General features: G+C 37.0%; 1 protein-coding gene across 1 annotated transcript in view; it reads left to right on the plus strand.

The window, feature by feature from the left end:
* LOC128215583 (polycystic kidney disease protein 1-like 2) overlaps positions 1–21,115 on the plus strand; it is a 33,057-nt gene that overhangs the window by 8,744 nt on the left and 3,198 nt on the right. The window contains exons 11-28 of the mRNA XM_052922296.1: positions 960–1,088; positions 1,970–2,095; positions 2,285–2,390; positions 3,380–3,564; positions 3,815–3,959; positions 4,193–4,293; positions 5,834–6,016; positions 6,454–6,616; positions 7,374–7,523; positions 7,780–7,940; positions 8,163–8,396; positions 9,836–10,009; positions 10,387–10,550; positions 17,549–18,764; positions 19,164–19,293; positions 19,509–19,738; positions 20,511–20,682; positions 20,865–21,064. Coding sequence (XP_052778256.1) covers positions 960–1,088; positions 1,970–2,095; positions 2,285–2,390; positions 3,380–3,564; positions 3,815–3,959; positions 4,193–4,293; positions 5,834–6,016; positions 6,454–6,616; positions 7,374–7,523; positions 7,780–7,940; positions 8,163–8,396; positions 9,836–10,009; positions 10,387–10,550; positions 17,549–18,764; positions 19,164–19,293; positions 19,509–19,738; positions 20,511–20,682; positions 20,865–21,064 — 3,969 coding nt within the window. The remainder of the gene's footprint in view (positions 1–959; positions 1,089–1,969; positions 2,096–2,284; positions 2,391–3,379; positions 3,565–3,814; positions 3,960–4,192; positions 4,294–5,833; positions 6,017–6,453; positions 6,617–7,373; positions 7,524–7,779; positions 7,941–8,162; positions 8,397–9,835; positions 10,010–10,386; positions 10,551–17,548; positions 18,765–19,163; positions 19,294–19,508; positions 19,739–20,510; positions 20,683–20,864; positions 21,065–21,115) is intronic.

Here is a 21,115-nt window from a genome sequence, read left to right on the forward strand (position 1 = left end):
CATGGTGTCTGTCCTCAACAACAAGGAAAGGGCAAAAAAACAGCTCATTGTTGTCATGGCCTCTGTCCACAAGTTCAAGGTAAGGGAGACAAAACAGATCATTGTTGCCATGGCGTCTGTCCTCAACTACAAGGTATGGGAGAAAAACAGCTACTTGCTGCCATGGCGTCTTTCCTCAACTACAATGTAATGGTGACAAATGGCTTATTGCTGCCATGGTGTCTGTCCTAAACTGCAAGGTAAAGGAGACAAATGGCTTATTGCTGCCATGGTGTCTGTCCTCAACTACAATGTACTGTTGACAAATGGCTTATTGCTGTCATGGTGTCTGTCCTCAACTGCAAGGTAAAGGAGACAAATGGCTTATTGCTGCCATGGTGTCTGTCCTCAACTGCAAGGTAAAGGAGACAAATGGCTTATTGCTGCCATGGTGTCTGTCCTCAACTGCAAGGTAAAGGAGACAAACGGCTCATTGCTGCCATGGTGTCTGCCCTCAACTGCAAGGTAAAGGAGACAAATGGCTTATTGCTGCCATGGTGTCTGTCCTCAACTACAATGTAAAGGTGACAAATTGCTCATTGCTGCCATGGTGTCTGTCCTCAACTACAATGTAAAGGAGACAAATGGCTTATTGCTGCATTGTCATCCATTCTTAGCTTCAAGGCAATGGATAAAGGTAACAGCTCATAGTTGCCATGGTGTTTATCCTCAACTAAAGGTGAGTGAAAATTTGGAGAGACAGACCTAAGAAAGAAGGAAAAACTGGTTAGAAGACACAACTAAACTAAAACATAACCTTAGCTGGAGTAATATGAGTTCTAGTAATGAGCAAATTTAGTGATAGGAACAGACATAAAAAGGATGCTATAAGTTAAACAAGTGCCTTCTGTAAAACTATTTTCATTTATTTGTGAGTATGGAATTATTTTTCTAAGATAATGATGTATGTTTTATACAAGGACTCTGGTGAAGACATCCCATCTGTAGTAACCAGTACCAGTGAGACTCCCAACATTGATGTAGATGACAATGAAGACGCAGTTGAGACACAAGGCCTAGAAGATGTTGAAAAGCAAAAGAACATTGTGGTTTGTGCATATATATGAAAGATAAATTTTTATCATATTGGGGTATGTTGTTTGTCTGACTGGTGGCCTGCTGCCGGTCGAGAGGTTGGTCATGAAACATGGCTTCCACTCTATTACATGAGTTCGCTTGGAATAATCATGATTGAATTTCTTGTGTAAGTAACTTATGTGAAGGCGTACCCTGGCCAAGGTCAAGGCACAGTTACTGAAAAAAGGAAAATGGTTTCTGTTAAATTCAACTAGCAGTAATGTATAGTGTTGAAACTTTGTGTGTAGATGTAGCTAGCTTGTGTGAAGACATATCTTTAGGTTGCTTTTGGACTTTTGGGGCTTGTTGTATCAAAGTCACTGTTACTTTAAATAGAAAATGGTCTTCATTTAATAATTCAGCTAGCATCGATGGATAGTGATAAAGCTTAGCATTTAGGTAGCTTATATTAAGGCTTAGCCTCAGATTACTTTTAAGATTAAGGGCAAGGTAGCCAAAGATAAAAAAGTGGGTATTCTATAATAATGTTTTGTAGGAAGTGTTTGTGAAGACCTACCTTGGGATTGTTTTTGGTCAGTAGGGTCAATGTCAAGAAACAAGAGGGATGATTTTTGCCAAATAACTTAAATTAGGAATAACATGTTGAAACTTGGTATAAAGCAAGGTTGTGTGAAGATGTATATTGAGATTGCATTTGGGATCAAGGTCAATGTTGCTGTAACTGAAAATAGAAAAATTGGTTTATCTCAGTGAAGAATTTGTTATGACAAAACTTGTTATGCTGAATGCTTATACGAAGATTTTATAGATAAAATTAAGAAATTACTATAAGAAAAGGTTGTGTGAAAAGAACACAATATTTTTCTTTAATAGCAATTGCAATGTTTTTCAGATCCGTTCCACAATTGTCGAGCACCTGTCGGGCACTGACCATGTGACTTTGGATGCCCTTCAACAGACTGCTCTGTGTTTCAAGGTCATTACTGTACAGACAGACGAACTGACAGCTGATACACAGGTAACAAAGCTATTTCAGTATATATGTTTGCAGAAATATGAAACTGCAATATTATATTTATTAAAATATTGATTGTTAATCATAAAGCCAATAAACAACAAAACAATACGGCTATTGTTGAACAAATCTTTTTTTCAATAATTCATTGTTATAATCATTTTAAATCTGAAATTTGTACTTATTAATCAGTCCCAAGCAATGACAGCTATAACAAAGATGTCAGGGGAGTTTGAAACCATCATGTCTGAGCCATCCAAGCTGCAGTCCACAGACCAGGTCATCCTTGCTGCCAAAGGTGCGCTTGATTCATCATAGCTCATTGTCCCACTAAGCCCAGTAGAAGAATGTTAAGAGTCTGAAATCATTCAAAATAAATGCAAATAATGTGATGTAAGGCTTTTTGAGGTTCAATTGATGGATAAATGAATTATGCATTAAGTTTTATCAACTCCTGATGTACATTATGGTGGTTGGGTGTAAAGTTGAGAAATATGCAGTCTGTTGAAAAAAGCATTTTTAACTCAGCTATTTAAAGAATGATGAGAGTTATACTACTCACTGTACCCCCCCCCCCCCCCCCCAGTAATACTGATTTGAATATAATGCAAGTTATGGGCCTTTTTTGACATAGAAATTATGTTTAAGGTTTTTCATGTAACCACATTTAAGTCAAGAATCTGTATGTAAAAATATAAATAAAATACATTTTTACAATATTTTGTTGAGCTGAGGTGGACGAAAAAGCATCTACCATGGCTGCTTGTGTAAGTTAGGTTCATCCCAAATTGCGCAGTTTGTTCTATTGTAACTCAGTAAACCTCGTTTCCGCAAAACAGCCTACTTTGTATGCTCGGGGTTAGAGTGAACCTATCCTACACTATACACTATATTTGGAAGATATTAATAATCTTGCATATACATGTAATGCAAATAATTATCCCTTTATTATGGGCTTAAAAATTCTGGTTAAGGTTTTACATGTAAGCACATATAAGGCACTCAGCAACTACTAGATATATTGCATTAAAACTTTTAAATAATCAAGTATGATAACTCTATCTTACATATAATGCAAATTTTGCCCCTTTGTTATTTGAAATTCTGGTATATGTTTTGCATTTAACTTAATTTGGCAGTGATCCATGCATGGTTCACTTAAACTTTGCAATCATTAAACTAAAAAGTGGCGGAATAATCAAGCGCGCTGTGTCAGTGACAGTTCTTGTAATTTGGAGTTTTTGTTAGTAACAATGAAATCTTACATGATGTTCTATATTTCTATAGAGATGCTATCAAGTGTGGGAAATGTGATGCTGGCTGCTCGGCATTCTGCCTCCAGTACACTGGAAACCATGGCGGTGGATACAGAGCTCATATCGGAGGTTACAGCTGCAGATGGAACAGAGGCTGGACAAGAGCAGCTGGAGCAACAGGAGCAGGCTACTGCAAACTCTGATGTCTTAAGCAAGGTATTGTATGCATAATGTGCTGTTTTTGTTATAAAAAAAATAGCAAAATAAAAAAAATAAATGTTTTTATGTCATTGAAAAAAAGACCCAATTTGCTCAAAACAAGATTGGATGTTTATGGTAAAATTAATGTACATTTCTTTCTCAACTATAATTTTCCGAATAAATGAACAGAAATTAGTACCAAGTGTCTGTTTTAAATATTTAGTAATAGTGTATGCTGCCATTCACTATACGCATTTGAATGCAGGCGAAGAAGGTGATAACTGCGGTGTTTGCAGTAAAAGACCGTATAGTGGAGACGCTGGTGAAGACACAGACACCTGGCCAGGAGCTCGACCTGTACACCGACGCATTCACCATACTCACTCGCAGGCAAGAGATCAACAAGATAGGTCTGTACACTTCAGTATTAGAATATGTTGGATTACATTACAAACAGTGAGGTATTTTCATAAGGTGAAAATAATCCATAGTTGTTTGGAATGTCAATTTCAAAAATTAGATAAATGTCACTTAGTGTAAAACTTATTGATAATATTTCTAAAATAAAGCCCTTTTAAAGTTCATTATCAATTTGACAATTGTTAAAGGTCAAGACAGAGGACTGTATTATTTTTTTTGACAGGAGAAGGCAATATGGAGACAAGTTCTGGGAAGTTTGTGTTGCCAAGAGCTGATGTCCTGCTACCCAATGATTCACTCTCAGATCCCTATGTAGATGTGAATGTGAGCATCTACTACAATCATTTCAGTATTTAATGTTAGCTGATGTATACTTACTTTGCTATCAAGTTTTTTTAGCTCACCTGTGTGAGCTATTGTGCCAGGGTGATAGTCTGTCATAGTTCGACGTCCATCCTGCCATCATCATTTCCCTTCAAACAACTTCTCCTTCTCCTAAACTACTGGGACAGTTTCAACCAAACTTCACAGGACTGTTCCTTTGGCGATCCTTTTTCAGATTCCTTCAATAAAAGTGGTTCCATGCAGAACTCTTGTTGCCATGGCAACCAAATGTAAAGATTTAAAAATCTTCATCTCAGAATTTGTTGGCCCGATTTCAAAACAATTTCACAGAAATCTTCCTTAGCATAGGTAACCCTGTATCAAATTCCTTCACCCCATTTTAATTTGTTAATAAAAATGGCCACTAGGGGGCAGAAGTACTTTTCACTATATATCTCGTTATGGAATACTTTGAAAATCTTCTCCTCAGAATCAGCTGGCCCGATTTAGAAAATAATTTCACAGAAGTGTTTCTTAGCCTACCATATATCAAATTCCTTCACCCAATTGTGATTCATAAAGAAAACATTGCCGCCAGGGGTGGGTCTAGTATTCACTATATATATGTTGTCCGAAGCCTTTGTCCAATAATAACCAAATTTGGTCAGAATGTATATTGGCATAATTTGTAGGACAAGTACCATAACCAGCCATATCACTTTAGTCGCCCAAGAGTTATCACCCTTTATTTATAGAAATTAACTTAAATTGGTCCTGTCTGATCAATAACTTTAAAAGCCTTTGTCCAATCAGAACATGTATAGGCATCATATCTTGGACAGGATCAATAACAAGCCATATTGTTGTAGTCATCTAAGAGTTATTGCCCTTTAACTATGATAATTACCTAAATTTGGTCTTGTCCAATTAATAACTTTAAAAGCCTTTGTCCAATCATCACTAAATATGTTAAGAATGTGTAGTGGCATTATACATCGGACAAGTTTGATAACCAGCCAAATTGCTGCAGTCACCACAGAGTCATTGCCCTTTAATTATAGAAATGTCTAGAGCACTGTCAAAGCCTTTTATCAGGTGAGCGGTGTTATTAGTGAAGGGGTGAGTAGGTGACCCGATATGGGACATACGAGGCAAAGGAAACCATATCGAGTGAGAGCGAAGTTCGAACCTGAATATGGTTTCCTGCGCCCTGTATATCTGATATCTGGTCACTACTAACCCCGTAACATATATCACGTTGACAACCTGTTTATATGTTTGAATGTATCATTTATTTATCAGAATATTCATCGGAATCGGAAAATAGATGCCATTTTTTGGTACAATATAAACTTGGTCACCCAATATGGAAAAATATGGGGTCACTGTGTGACCAGTCCTCGACCAATGGCCTTGCATCATTTATGTTGGAGGCGTAATATAAGACTATATTTGCCCTCTTGTTTATCTATAAACAAAGATAAAATTGCATGCTTTCATTAACATTTTATGTTCTTTTAACATTCTCTGCCTATTCCAGTTAGTGGAGTTTCCCATGAACCCATACCTTTGGAGTCACAGTGCCCAGTTCATCCACTCCCCAGTAGTCAGTCTAAATCTTGTGGACAGCAGTGGACATGACATTCCTGTGGTCAACCTCTCACACAGCATACAACTGGACATCACACTGGACCCTGCCCAGATCTCTACCCACCATGTAGAGGTGAGGCTTAAGTTATCGCCTGTGTGCACCTTGTCCATAATAATTAACTGTTAAAACTTTTATCAAAGGCAGTATTTAATCAGTTTGGAATAATAGAAATGTTGTTTTTTTCAGCCAATTGACCAGTTGCCAAAGCAATTGCAACAAATTGTTGAGATTATTTGGCGAGGTTTTCAGTTAATTCATTGGGTGATGGAATCATGTGCTTTTGCTTACTCATTAGATATTATCCTGTTATTGGGCATATGATTGTTCCATTGACAACTTGCAACTGGTCAATTGACCGGGGTTACATTAAAGATGTTCACTTCTCTACAGTAAAATTAATTGTTAGACTTACCAAATGTAAATAGATGGAGAGTTGTCTAGTGGTATAAATGTCTGCCTCTCATCAAAAGGTCATGTGTTTGAGCCAAACCAGTGTCATATTATTGCAGGCATACTTGGAAGACCGTTCAGACATGGATGTGCACAGTTTCTGGGTGAACTCGAACACCAGCAGTATTCACATAATTGTGTTGCCAGAAAACACCAGCGTCCCACTGGAGGTGTTCGTACAACATGGTGAAAATCCTACCGCTTTGAAATATTTGCAGCATGGTAAGTTTCCAAAATTTGGTAGATTTATTTCTTATCTTTTAATTTTTATTAAGTTTTCGGATTAGTTAAAGAGAGACAACTTCAGTTGGTGTCGACTTTCAATTGCCCTAATATCAGTTATTTCCCTTGGTCAAATATTGCTAAATGTTTTTTTCTTGTAGAATTCTTGTTAGCTGATCATTGTTTCTAAGCAATGAGAAACCTCAAAATAATGTCAAATACTTTTTATAGATTAGTTAACAGTTTATTTATTGTTACATGAAGATATAAATAATTTAGAGCCATATTTCTAAATAATTTATATCTACATTTACCAATAACTGAACTGTTCACTAGTCTACAAAAAGTAGATTATAGTCTATAATTTATTTATGGTATTAATGCTGCGATTGACAATGCATGAATAAAGTTTGCAACGTCCAAATGCAAGACATTCAGTTGCTGAACATTTCTGGAGAAGTTCCATTAGTGGCTGTTGGTGGTGAGATGGTGGTTTGATAACACCCACTCCACCCTGCAGGTGATCATGTATGTCCTGTCAATGATTACTGGCCAGACATTCATTGCTTGTATCCACCTCAGTTTGGGAAAATGGTGTGATAAATGGAATGACTATAATGTTTTTTGATCATTTTTTTTTAAATGTAAAAACTTTCTTGGACCTTCCAAGTACTTGTGAAATATTGCCATGGAGAGTCTTTTAGTACATGCAAACATTAAGACCTTTTGAGGTTATGTGTCTTTTATTAACTCTCAGAGACTCTACCCAAATCAGTGGACAATATAGAAGGTGTGACAGATTTACCCGAGGCGATCAAGTTGGAATTGAGGTACACGCTTACTGTGACAGCAGACCTCATACAGCTACATGGGACAGGCTGGTGGTATGTGGCCATCAGAAATTATGGTAAGATTCATTCACTTATTTGGGACACTAGAGTACATTCAAATTGATAATAGTGTTTAAAAGCTCATCACCTTTTAATAAGTTGTGTCAGGCTTTGACAGCTGATGTTAAATGCTGAGATGTATTACAAATGAAATATATTCCAAACAAAATTTCAGCTTAAGTTCATTACTAGCAAACTTATTTATTTTACTGTTTGTAGAGCAAATTTTGTCCACAAAAAAACTTAAACAATTTCTTTTTATCTTGTTTTCAGATGAAAATGCCTTTGAACCCAACAGTTATGAGGACCTGTCTGTATACTATGACAATGACCTTGAGCAAGGAGTGACCATCACTTATGACCTTCAGCTCGTGACCTCAGGATGTTATTACTGGAACGTAAAAGCTGACTCATGGACAAGCGACGGATGTGTGGTATTTGCTATACTTTCATCCAATTTTTAATTCTTTATGCAAAGGAATTCAAGCGCATCCAGTTTTAGAAAAAAATATCCCAAAACATAATGATTATAATTATACTTGTAGTTCAAGACAAAATTATGTTGTTGTTTTTTCAGGAAATCAGGAAATCAAAGTCAGTACATGTTCATTTATTTACTCTGAAAACTAGGTCTAATTACATAAACCTTCCTTCAGACGAGCCAGTTGTCAAACACCAACTTCACACGCTGTCTATGTAACCACCTGACATCATTCGGCTCAGAGTTCTATGTACCACCTAACCATATCAACTTTGAGCGTGTGTTCAGCACAATGGAATCAGATCTCCGTGACAACCATGCGGTGCTAGCCCTGCTGTGTACCGTCACAGTGCTGTACGTGGTCGGTGTTGTGTGGGCTTGGAGACAGGATAAGAAGGACATACAAAAGGTATATCATGATACAGTGTCAATAAAGTGTTGTTATGATCTGATATGATGTTTATTTTTTTAATTTTGTAACAAATTTTCGGTTTCCCTTTTCTGCATGATTTAATTAAAAAGAATCATTTGTTAAAAAATCGGCGATTCCCTTTAGATTGTTAAAGACTTACTTGAAGTGTTTGACAAAGTTATCTTTACCATATGTTCACCCCTTGTTTACAGTGGGGTGAGTTGCCACCAGATGCAGTGTTTGACACAGTTATCTTTTCCATATTTTCACCTGTTGTTGTCAGTAGGGTGTGTTGACCACCAGATTACAGAATTTAACTCGGTCATCTTTTCCATATTTCCAGCCCTTGTTTACAGTGGGGTGTGTTGCCCACCAAAGACAGTGTTTGACTCAGTTATCTTTTCCATATTTCCAACCCTTGTTTACAGTGGGGTGTGTTGCCCACCAAAGACAGTGTTTGACTCAGTTATCTTTTCCATATTTCCAACCCTTGTTTACAGTGGGGTGAGTTGCCCACCAGATACAGTGTTTGACACAGTTATCTTTACCATATTTCCACCCCTTGTTTACAGTAGGGTGAGTTGCCCACCAGATACAGTGTTTGACACAGTTATCTTTACCATATTTCCACCCCTTGTTTACAGTGGGGTGTGTTGCCCACCAGATACAGTGTTTGACACAGTTATCTTTACCATATTTCCACCCCTTGTTTACAGTGGGGTGTGTTGCGTGCCAGATACAGTGTTTGACTCAGTTATCTTTTCCATATTTCCACCCCTTGTTTACAGTGGGGTGAGTTGCCCACCAGATACAGAGTTTGACTCAGTTATCTTTACCATATTTCCATCCCTTGTTTACAGTGGGTTGAGTTGCCCACCAGATACAGAGTTTGACACAGTTATCTTTTCCATATTTCCACCCCTTGTTTACAGTGGAGTGAGTTGCCCACCAGATACAGAGTTTGACTCAGTTATCTTTTCCATATTTCCACCCCTTGTTTACAGTGGGGTGTGTTGCGTGCCAGATACAGTGTTTGACACAGTTATCTTTTCCATATTTCCAACCTTTGTTTACAGTGGAGTGAGTTGCCCACCAGATACAGTGTTTGACACGGTTATCATTACCATATTTTTACCCCTTGTTTACAGTGGGGGTGTGTTGTCCACAAGATACAGTGTTTGACTCAGTTATCTTTACCATATTTTCACCTGTTGTTTACAGTGGGGTGTGTTGCCCACAAGATAAGTCTTTGGCTCAGTTATTTTTACCATATTTCCAACCCTTGTGTTCAGTGGGGTGTGTTGCCCACCAGATACAGTGTTTGACACAGTTATCTTTACCATTTTCCACCCCTTGTTTACAGTGGGGAGTGTTGCCCACCAGATGCAGTGTTTGACTCAGTTATCCTTACCTATTTTTTCACCCCTTGTTTACAGTGGGGAGTGTTGCCCTTGGTTGACAATATTGTGAGTGACAGCTACTTCTATGAGATGACTGTGTACACAGGGATGCGGCAGGGGGCAGGAACAGCCTCTAATATCAGCTTCGTGCTGGCAGGGGACCACATTGACACAGGTGTTAGACAGCTTCGGGATGAGAAGCGTTTAAAGGTTTGCCAATGTTCATCCTCATGCCAGATTAAATATTAACCAATCCCACACCGCATAACAAAAGTCCACTTGTTTAGAATGCGGAAACCACGGGTCATTTTGTGGCATGCATGCTTAATATGCGGATCAAATCAAATTTTTGCGGTTTCTGTGTCAAATCGAATTGGCGAGTCTTGAACCGTTTTTTTCAATACATCAAAGCAAATTGTTGCACCTTTAATTCTTATAGTCAGACATTCCTATTGTTCACTTGGTAAATTAAACAACAAACAACAACAAAGATCTTGGTCTTCAAGAACAAGTGCTATAACCATGTATGTTACATAAATGCTTGAATCCCACGCAGACCCTATATACATGTACACACATATTTTCAGGAGTTCAACCGAGGGAGCATTAATAATTTTGTGTTGAGTGCAGACGAGCAGCTGGGTTCCCTTGTGTTCCTGAGAGTTTGGCACGATAACTCAGGTGCTGGGAGTCGCCAGGGATGGTACCTCAGCAGGGTCGTTGTACGAGAACTCTTCGGACATGAAAATGTGTACGTAGGACATGGGTTTCAATAACTTTATAACTTAACTACAGATTCTTTTCATTAAGAAAAAAACTTTTTCTTTATGTAAAAAATGAACTATTTTGAACTGACTGAAAACCATGCAAAGTGTGTTTGATTCAATAACTGTTCAGTTTGTTTTATAAGAACAGGTTTATATCAATGTTTGTCATGGAATATCAGTCTTCTCACCTCTACTGGTTTGTTGTTTGCTGTGAATAAGTTTTTCACAACTATCGGGTTTTAACTTTTGAAGAGAGCTTGTGGGTTGGTTGGTTGTTCGGTTTTGTCTGAATGATAACTCATGAAAGGGGTGACAGATTTAAATAATTTTTAGTACACATGTTCAATACCTTAAAATACAGATATTTGGTTACAAACCCCAATAATTTTGACAGGGTTATGTCCCCATTCAAACTTAGAATTTGCAATACATGCCTTGTCCAGTGGAAAGCTTATTACAATGGATTTGAATACTATTTAGTACTCTGGTTTAATACTATGTAATGCAGGTCAAATTTGATTCTGGTTACAAACAACAAATTAGTGGCAGAGTTGTGACAGAGTTCAGTCCCCTTTGCAACTTAGAATTTAGCAAAAATTTGGTGTCCAGACACTTATGAAAGCGTTGACAGATTTCAATAACTTATGGTATACATGTTTAACACCATAAACTAAAAGATATTTCGACTTTGGTTACATGGAGTATTTTCCCATTTTCAATGAAGAATTTGCAAAAATAACAGCATCAATATGATAACTTGTGACAGGTCCAGCGGAATTAAATAAATTTTGGTACACAGGTCTTACACTATAAAATACAGATCAAGATCGACTTTTGTTACAATCCACCAATGTAAGAGAGAGTAAGGCTCCTTTTTATATTAGTTTACAAAACAAAAATTGCAAAAAAAGTTGATGAAAGGCCAATCAGGGAACAGTTTACAATTGTAGTGTCAAGACTGCGAGTGGGCATATTATTCACATATGTGACTGCTTTTGTGAATACATGTACCTTGTTTATACTAAAATTAGCATGAAAATAATTTACAAATCCCAGACAATATTTTCAAGGAAGGTTAATAGAAAGGAAGGACAAGGAATGACAACATAATATCAATTGACGTATTACATACATAATACATTCAGTATCACAGATGTCAATACAACATTTCTCAAGGTCAGCAAAATCATTGACAATAAAAAGGCTTGAAAAACAATGTGTTGTTGTATGCTAAGCACAAAAGTTCACCTTTAACAGATACCTGAATTGTCTTTTTCCCAGTACTACCCTTATAAAAATATAATGACAGGCACCAGTAAGGGGATGTACTGTTGCCATCATAGCAGCTTTGGTATGACATGCCGTGCCATTGAACCAGCAACCTGCTGCTCCCCAGGCATATGCTCTACCACTAGGCTATTGGCCTGGTTTAATGCCTTAAAAGTAATTGGTGATATATCTTTACATACTACAAACTTCACCCTTTAATATTGCACAAAGAACACATACCTAAATGAAAAAGAAGAAAAATATGTAGAAAGAAGAAATTTCTTGAAGTTGAATCAAAATGTAGTGTTTGTATACATGAAGTCAAAACAAAAAACTACCAATTTAGTAAAAGGTAAATGATTTACAATTTCTGGGTATTGATTGTTAACATAGAAAGCAACATGTTTCTCATGGATTTCTTTGGTTGATGCAAATTATCCGCATATTTATTTTTTGTCACATTTGCTCTAAATCTTAGAGAGCAAATTAAGTATCTTTTCACTATATGGTAAATTTGGGCACGAACATAGCAAAGTTTTCTTCGTGCAAATTTTTGCAGTTTGCCTTTATTACTTGTTTGTTGTGAATAAGTTGTTCACAGCTATCCCGTATGTTGTTTGCAGTGAATAAGTTGTTCACAGCTATCCCGTATGTTGTTTGCAGTGAATAAGTTGTTCACAGCTATCCCGTATGTTGTTTGCAGTGAATAAGTTGTTCACAGCTATCCTGTACGTTGTTTACAGTGAATAAGTTTATTCACAAGGAAGCACAGAAAATTAAATGAACAGACGTGATGCATAGTATTTATTACTGTAATACATAGAATGTTTAACATCTGTTAATATTTTTTGTGTTTTCTTGTATCTACTGCGTCCATTTGAAAAAAAGAATGTTTATTTTGATGAATCTTAAAAATGTAAATTTCACAGAACGCAAATAACATTGAAATTAGAGAAATTTCAACACACATATGTCATCGCAATAGCTGAACATGTAAAGGTTGCAGTTGGCCTTCAGATAAAGATAAAAAAATAATGATAAAAGATAAAGAATCCTTATTATCATTCCTTTTCAGAAACAGGTAACATAACTGTATTGTGACACATCAGGTACCCACAGAATTATTCACTGATACCTACCTGAATTATTAGCTTGACTATTCCAAGAATAAGGAGGGCTATACTACTCAACTCAGCCTGTGTATCAATGGCCAGTTAAAGTTTAAATACAGGTTGGCATTTTCATTATAACACCTAGTACCTTTCACATCATACTTAAAACAAATTATGACCCCTGATTGACAGAGGAACTTAGGTTAGTTTAAGGGCAGGTTGTGTCAGGTTTTTAGTTTTAGCATGTTGTGTTTCTGGTTCAAGTTCTAGTTGGGAGTATCACTTACAACTCCCAAGCCCTTTATTCCATTAACTTCATACTTTACAAAATTCTTTACGGCCATCACAATCATAATAAGTTTACATAATCCATATTATACTTAATACAAATTATGGCCCTTGATTGAAAGTTTGGTTCAAGTTTTAGGGCATCTTTGGGTTTTAACTCAGATCTCCAATACCATTCATTCAAAGGACTTCTTACTTCAGACAGTGGCTCAGGGCCATCACACAGTTAAGTTTGTCAATGTTGTATGACACTCAATACAGATAATGGCCCTTCAATAACTTCCTCCATCAGATGTAGGGCATGTTGTGACTTGAACTTATATCTTGAATACCATTGATCCAAATTAGTTTAATACACTTCACAATTGTTCGTTGATGTCGCAAAATTATGTTACATATTTCAATATCATCCTACAACTTATGGCCCTTGATTGACTTAAACTGTTTGGTTAGTTTTATGGCAACCTGAGGTAAATTTTAACTCAGATATCAAATACCATTCATTCAATGGACTTCATACTTTACACAATTGGTAACATAACTCCATATTATCCAATATACAAGTTATGACCCTTGATGACAAAGGAAGTTTATTTAAAATTTTATCAATTATGAATACTGTCTAGTTAAGTACCTCATACAATGCAGCATTATAGTCGCACTGTTTGACAAATCTCTTGATGCTGTTAATTCAAGTGACATGATACCTAACACTGACGAGAGTTTTTCACAGATACATCTTTATTTTATTCATTTCAAAGGCGTTAAGTCAAATCCTCTGTTTTACGACAGCTCTGGTTTTCTTCCAGTACTACCCTTTTAATGCCAAGCACCAGGCTAGAGGGCCTACTGTTACCAATGTACCATTGTTTACATTCTTTGTTATGACAAAGCAAGGGATCAGACCAGCAACCTTCTCCTCCCATGCGTAAACTCTACAATTAAGCTATTGGTGCAGTTTAATGCCTTTAAAGTCATTTGCAGTATCTTTTTATGCCCCCACAAAGTGGCGGCATATAGGGTTGCCCTTGTCCGTACGTACGTCTGTCCGTACGTACGTCTGTCCGTACGTACGTACGTCCCGAAGATTGTTTCCGATCTAATTCTTGAAAACCGTTTGTCCAATCCTCACCAAACTTTAAACACATGTTTGTGACCATAATATCTTGATCAAGTTCGATAGTCATGGAAATCGCTTTAGTCATTTAGGAGTTACGGCCCTTTTTTGCCAAAAATACTTCAAAAATGATTGTTTCCGATCTAATTCTTGAAAACCGTTTGTCCAATCCTCACCAAACTTTAAACACATGTTTGTGACCATAATATCTTGATCAAGTTCGATAGTCATGGAAATCGCTTTAGTCGTTTAGGAGTTACGGCCCTTTTTTGCCAAAAATACTTCAAAAATATATGTTTCCAATCTAATTCTTGAAAAGAAGGGGTCCAATCCTCACCAAACTTTACATACATGATTGTGACCATAATATCTTGATCAAGTTCGATAGCCATGGAAATCGCTTTTGTCATTTAGGAGTTACGGCCCTTTATTTGCAAAAAAAGACTTGAAAAATACGTCCCGAAGATTGTTTCCGATCTAATTCTTGAAAACTGTTTGTCCAATCCTCACCAAACTTTAAACACATGTTTGTGACCATAATATCTTGATCAAGTTCGATAGTCATGGAAATCGCTTTAGTCATTTAGGAGTTACGGCCCTTTTTTGCCAAAAATACTTCAAAAATCATTATGGCTTATTTTCTGTGACAAAAAACCGAAGTGGGGGCATCCGTGTCCTATGGACACATTTCTAGTTCCATCTGTTATGGTAGGCTCTCCAGTTCTTTCATTAAATGCTTCCTCGATAACTTTGTACATGTGATTACCATTGACATTTCACAGCTTACCCATAAAAACCTGTATGATTATACCATAAATTTTCCATGTGTCCTGGATATCAACTACACAATTTCATCTTGCACACATACCTGTATAAAAAAAAAAAGCTGTTCATACTTGTATGTAGTACTATGTACAGTAACAACATAATTTTTACAAGTATCAATTTTGATAATTTTTCTCTATCTGAAGTAACTGAAATTTATTAAAGTTTGATCTGTTGGACTGTAGAGTTTGTCATTAACAAATTCACAACTCATTGGGACATAGTTGTCACAATGGCTCATGGGTTTATGTGCCTGTGTGCATAAGTTTGTCGTCTGTCCATCTTATTTCGTCTTGTTTAGTCTGTAACTTGGCCCTGCATTGGGAGGTATTAAAGTAACTTTACAGTAAATGTTCACAGTATGTCTTGTGTGAGACCATGTCTGTAGGTCAAAGTTCAAGGTCACACTCTCGGGTCTTTGGTTAAAATTCCTTGATATTTTGCATGTATTGATATTTTAAAATAACTTGGTAAAAATGTTAACAACGCGAAGACAATGTGCATGCAAGGTCCATGTCTGTAGGTCAAAGGTCAAGTTCACACTCAAGAGTCATTGGTCAACATCCCTTGTGCTTTGGCTCTTTTGAGCTGAAACTTGGCCATGCATCAGCGTTTTAAAATAACATCGCACAAATGTTCACCATGAGAAGACGGCATGTTTGGTTTTAGACCAATGTTTGTATGCTAAGGTTACACTCAAGGGTCATTGCTCAAAATTCCTTGTATATGGGCTTATCCGAGCAGCTGTAACTTGGCCATGCATCAAGGGATTTTTAAAGAACTTGGTACAAATGTTCACCATGACAAGATGGTATGTCATGTGCATGACCCATGTCTGTAGGAAAAATGTCAAGGTCACATTCAAGGTTAGTTAGTCAAAATCTCTTGAATTTTTGCTTCTCTTGACTAAATGGGACATGCATGGAGTGTTAAAATAACATTGTACAAATATTCATCATGAGAAGATGGCATGTCTGGTGATAGACCCATGTCTGTAGGTTGAAAGTCATGAGTCATTGGTCAAAATTCCTTGTATTTAGGCTTGTCCAGACTGTAACTTGGCAATGCATGGGGGATTTTAAATGTTCACAAATGCTGTGTCGTCTGCTTGACCTTTTTCTTTCTGTAGGTCAACGGTCAAGGTCATACTCAGAGGTCAGATATATTGTTGTTTTGTTTTGCTTTTTTTACATCACTGCAATCAGTTTTACAACAATTACAAATCAAGGTCAAAGAGTAATCTTTCTCAGAACTGTTCCATGTTTCATTCACCAATAAACATTTAGTTCATTTAACAGATAAGAGGTGAGCATAAATTACTGGGTATTGATTTCCTTCATAAAAGCAACATGGTTACAGTTGATTTATTTGATTTATGGAAATTTGGTGGTTGAGTCTCACATGCTAGTTACAATGTTTTCGTTGACTAGGATCCTTGTTTCTAGTCAGAGTGGTTGATGGTCTACCAAGTCTACTGGTGTTCTACTGTTCCTAAATGTTTTATCCCACTTGTAGACAAAGTCCTCCCCCAATTCTACAAGCATTAGACTCCTCAATAAACTGAATAATGCCTACGCTGAAGATTTTTTTTAGAATAGATCTATAAAAAACTCATCATACTTCAATGTTGGCAACTGCCGACAATAAAGGAAAAATTCAGTAAACAGTTGTTTACAATTTCTTGCTTAAGATGGTGTCTTGAAATTTTCAGGACATGGTGTCAAGACTTCAACACTTTCATCACATATTTTAATGCAAAATTATTTGATCAAAATATGGTATGATCATATTGTCAATATTTTACCTTTTTCACAAATGTTGGGCTAGTGTAATTTGTGTCAAGTGCACATATGTTTGTTTTCATAGATATTACAGCGCCAAATTATTTGATCAAAGTATGGTATTATTATATTATTGAGATTATACCCATACTCACAAATGTTGGGCTAGTGTAACATGTGTCAAGTGCACATATGTTTGTTTTCATAGATATTACAGCGCCAAATTATTTGATCAAAGTATGGTATTATTATATTATTGAGATTATACCCATACTCGCAAATGTTGGGCTAGTGTAACATGTGTCAAGTGCACATATGTTTGTTTTCGTAGATACGAGAAATCTAAATATCGCTGTTGAAAAACAATACACCATACCCTTACCATCAATGTGGGTGCATTGAAATTCATTTGTACCATTTTACATGCAATTTCAACAGAATATGTTATCTTAATGTAAAACTTCTGCAAACTTCCCGATATTTGTGGCAAAGCAAGCAAATTTAGTTCAAAGCAATGACAAATTCCTTTTTAAAGTTGCCTATGTGTTTTACTGACAACAGTTAGGAATTACCCACCATTAATGTTTCAGGTATGTGTTCCTGTGTAACAGGTGGCTGGCAGTGGAAGAGGATGATGGAATGGTGGACCGTCTGCTTCCCGTTGCCGCTCATGAGGACATCGCTTCCTTTGGCAACATCTTCTACTCCGATACGCGAAAAAGACTCACAGACTCGCACCTGTGGATATCAGTGTTTGCTAGGCCTAACAGGAGTAATTTTACACGAGTCCAGAGGGTTTCTTGCCTCTTCTCACTTCTCATGATGTCTATGTTGGCCAGTGCCATGTTCTATCGCGCTGAAGACAATTTACGGAATGCTCAGGGGTACACACTTGGACCTTTTAAGTTTACTCTTCAAGAAATATACACTAGTGTAGTAACAAGTATTCTCGTGTTCCCAGTCACCATATTGATAGATCAGTTTTTTCGCAGAAGCAAACCAAAGGAAAGACAAAAAGAGCAGGCATTTCGTCCTCATAGACCAGCATCAAGTTTCACACAGAACTTTTACAATATATTTAGACCTCAAACACGAACTCAAGTATCTCCTATCTCTGAAAATGTATCCAGTCCAAAGCATAGATCATACAGGCCAAGTAAAAAAGTTTCCGTTACATTTCAAGACGTTGCTTCTGAAGAATCCCCTCCATGCACTCCTAGCAATCTAGACTTGCTGACCCCTACAGAAACCCCTGCCCCAGCTGTTTTTGTATCCAGCAAGAACAATGCCTCACCACCCTCTGTACCTGTGGCCCGGCACCACCACACTCCAGCCCCACCCCTCCACCTCAATACTGCAAATGAAACTTCTCAAGCATGGAGGTTTAAACAAAATGTGGAATTACATTCAAATGAAGAACAAGAAAAATTGCCATTTAAATTACCACAAAGACATTTAACTCCAAGGCGTTCAATGTCCTTCACCAATTCACCAGCCATCTCACCGAGGGCTGAGCCCAGGTCACCAACTGAATCCATATTTTCCTTTGACTCTGTTTCACCCGAGATAGAAGACATTACCATGAAAAACAACCCTGCAAGGGGGACAACTGCAAGGCAAGGGAAGCTACTCCTACCCCACTGGTGTGTGTACATTGCCTGGACTATGGTGTTTCTGACATCCTCTATATCTGCTGGAATAACATTTCTGTACAGTATCGAGTGGGGGAAAGAAAAGTCTCTTGCCTGGCTTACCTCCATGCTCCTGACCATCGTGGAATCTGTCTCGATTATACAGCCGGCTAAGGTAATTTAGTGTTTAAATATAATACCTTTTTACAGCATGAGGTTGGTTTTGTTTGTTGTTTCATAAAGAAGTGGCTTAACTCGTCTGTAATTAAAGTCAAAGTTAAAGGCTATGGTGGACTGCTCCATATTGTCACTGGCAACATGTTTACATGAAAATTTCTTTTGTATGATGGCCAAAGCTAAATATGGCACTGATGTTAACAATGCTATGAGTTGTTGTTTTTTCTTTTAAAACAGACATGCTATAAATGAATTTATAAGACTATTAAAAGAAGCTGAAAACAATTAAGAATATCAAGTGTGTTTCTGTCATTATTGTGTGTGACTTGATATTACATCAATACACAAGTCTTGTTCTAATAGCTGTGTACTACTTCCCTTATCCAACTTTCTCCAGATCCTGTTGGTTGGTATATTTGTGGCCGCAATATTACGTAAGACAGAGGAGGTATCTGCAACGGAAGAGATCTCTGACCTACCTGACCTTCACCCCAGGGACATCAGCAGGACAGCCACACCCACAAGGAGTATGCTTAAGATTTGTTTTATTTTAGTTACATTTTTCTTTCAGTTTATTTTAATCACTTAATTGGGGTGAGGTCAATTTTAAATGTTTTGGATGCATAGGTTTACATACTTCTTATTATAGTCTGTGACATGAATTGTTCCCAAAGCAAATTATCTTAAGAAAGTTTCACTCCTTATCTATTTAAAAATGGAAAAATTCACCTGTATATTACAGCAAAAAGGTTGAGTCTAAAAGTTGAACCTCCAAATGAGAAGAAGCTTGCGGCCGTGAGAAGCAAGCGTTTAAATGAGTTGAAGATGTTCCGAGTGGTCCAGGAGATTGGCTTTTACATGATGTACCTGGTCATCTTGATTCTAGTTGCCTCCCACAACAGGGACCACAACTCATACAGGTCCAAGGAGACACTGCTAAGCATGATCTCACCAAAGAAGAATCTCTCTAGGGTGAATATTCATTAAAAGCGTTTTTTTGCAAATTCAACTTAAATTGAGGCATACAGGGAGCTTCATTGAAGTTAGTAATACTTTCAGTGTTGAACCAGATCAGTTATTAGGTTTTTACATGTTTAGGTAAATATTTAGAAAAAACCTATATTAAGGTGTAACTTGCAAATAATTGATTTCCTTATGAAAGTTATGGTCTAAAAGTTGTTATTCGTAGTTTCTTTATTTAGAATAAATAACAAACAAATATTTAGTAAAAATACAAAATAATACCTGCTGGCACTAACTATATCATGATAGCAAGAAATGATTGAATAAAAAAAGCTCTTCATATGATTTGAAGAGTTCCTTAATTGATTTAAAGAGCTCTCCAATTAATTAAAGATATCTTCAAATATTTGGGTTTTTGTATATTAGGCGTAGACTGTCCATTTGCTTAACAGCATCTTACCAGAGACAATAATGAAAATGGTACCAGTTGATCCCTGTTCTGATGCTCAGCTTCGAGGGTATTGAGTACTGGTTAATCTAAATAAAGTTGCCTCCCATCGGTGCTTTACATTAGAAGTGCTTTAAGAATGAAGAGTTCTATTCGAAATAAAAGCTAAATTATTTATCCTGGACTCCCTTGTGCACTATCGCTTTCCCTCATCTGTATCTTTAGCAGCAACCAAAGGACACCATCGGAAATAAGTAGTATACTCCTAGAATTCAATTTTGAATGTCATATCATAAACCTTTTGAAACTTGCATCAGTACTGTTCTGTTCTAGGTGCATGACATTGGTGACCTTTGGGATTGGGTGGACACATTGTTGGTTCCAGCCCTTTACCCTGCCCAAGACTGGAATGGGGCCACCCTAGTACCAGGGTCAAGACTGATTGCCACACAGGCTGCATACAGGATTGGGCCCCTCAGGCTGCGACAACACAGAGTGGAAAAAGGTTGGTACTCAAATTTAACTGTACTTAAATCACATAGCCTAGGTTTATGAATATTATGTTTCTTTGTAACCCATAGATGTAATTGAGTGTTTCTTGATTAAACTTTAAACCACATCTTTTACAAATATGAAAAAAAAAAATGTATGTCAATTGTTATCTTTGTATTCAATTCTTATCATTAGATACATGCAACAGAGCACACCAGATGATTCCTTATATAGAGGCTTGCAGCTTTGACCTGTCTGAAGGTCATGACAGTACAAGGTCATATAGTGAGGGATGGGGACCAGTGACAAATCAGTCTGTGGCGGATCACATGACTGCAAGTCACTGGGTCTACAAGTCTACAATGGAGCTGAATGGGGTACCATATGCTGGTCAGGTAGGAACTTAACCTTGAAACAAAGAATTGATTGAGGATGCTTCATGCCAT

The sequence above is a fragment of the Mya arenaria genome, chromosome 2 (genome assembly GCF_026914265.1).
Source record: "Mya arenaria isolate MELC-2E11 chromosome 2, ASM2691426v1".
Lineage (NCBI taxonomy): Eukaryota > Metazoa > Mollusca > Bivalvia > Myida > Myidae > Mya > Mya arenaria.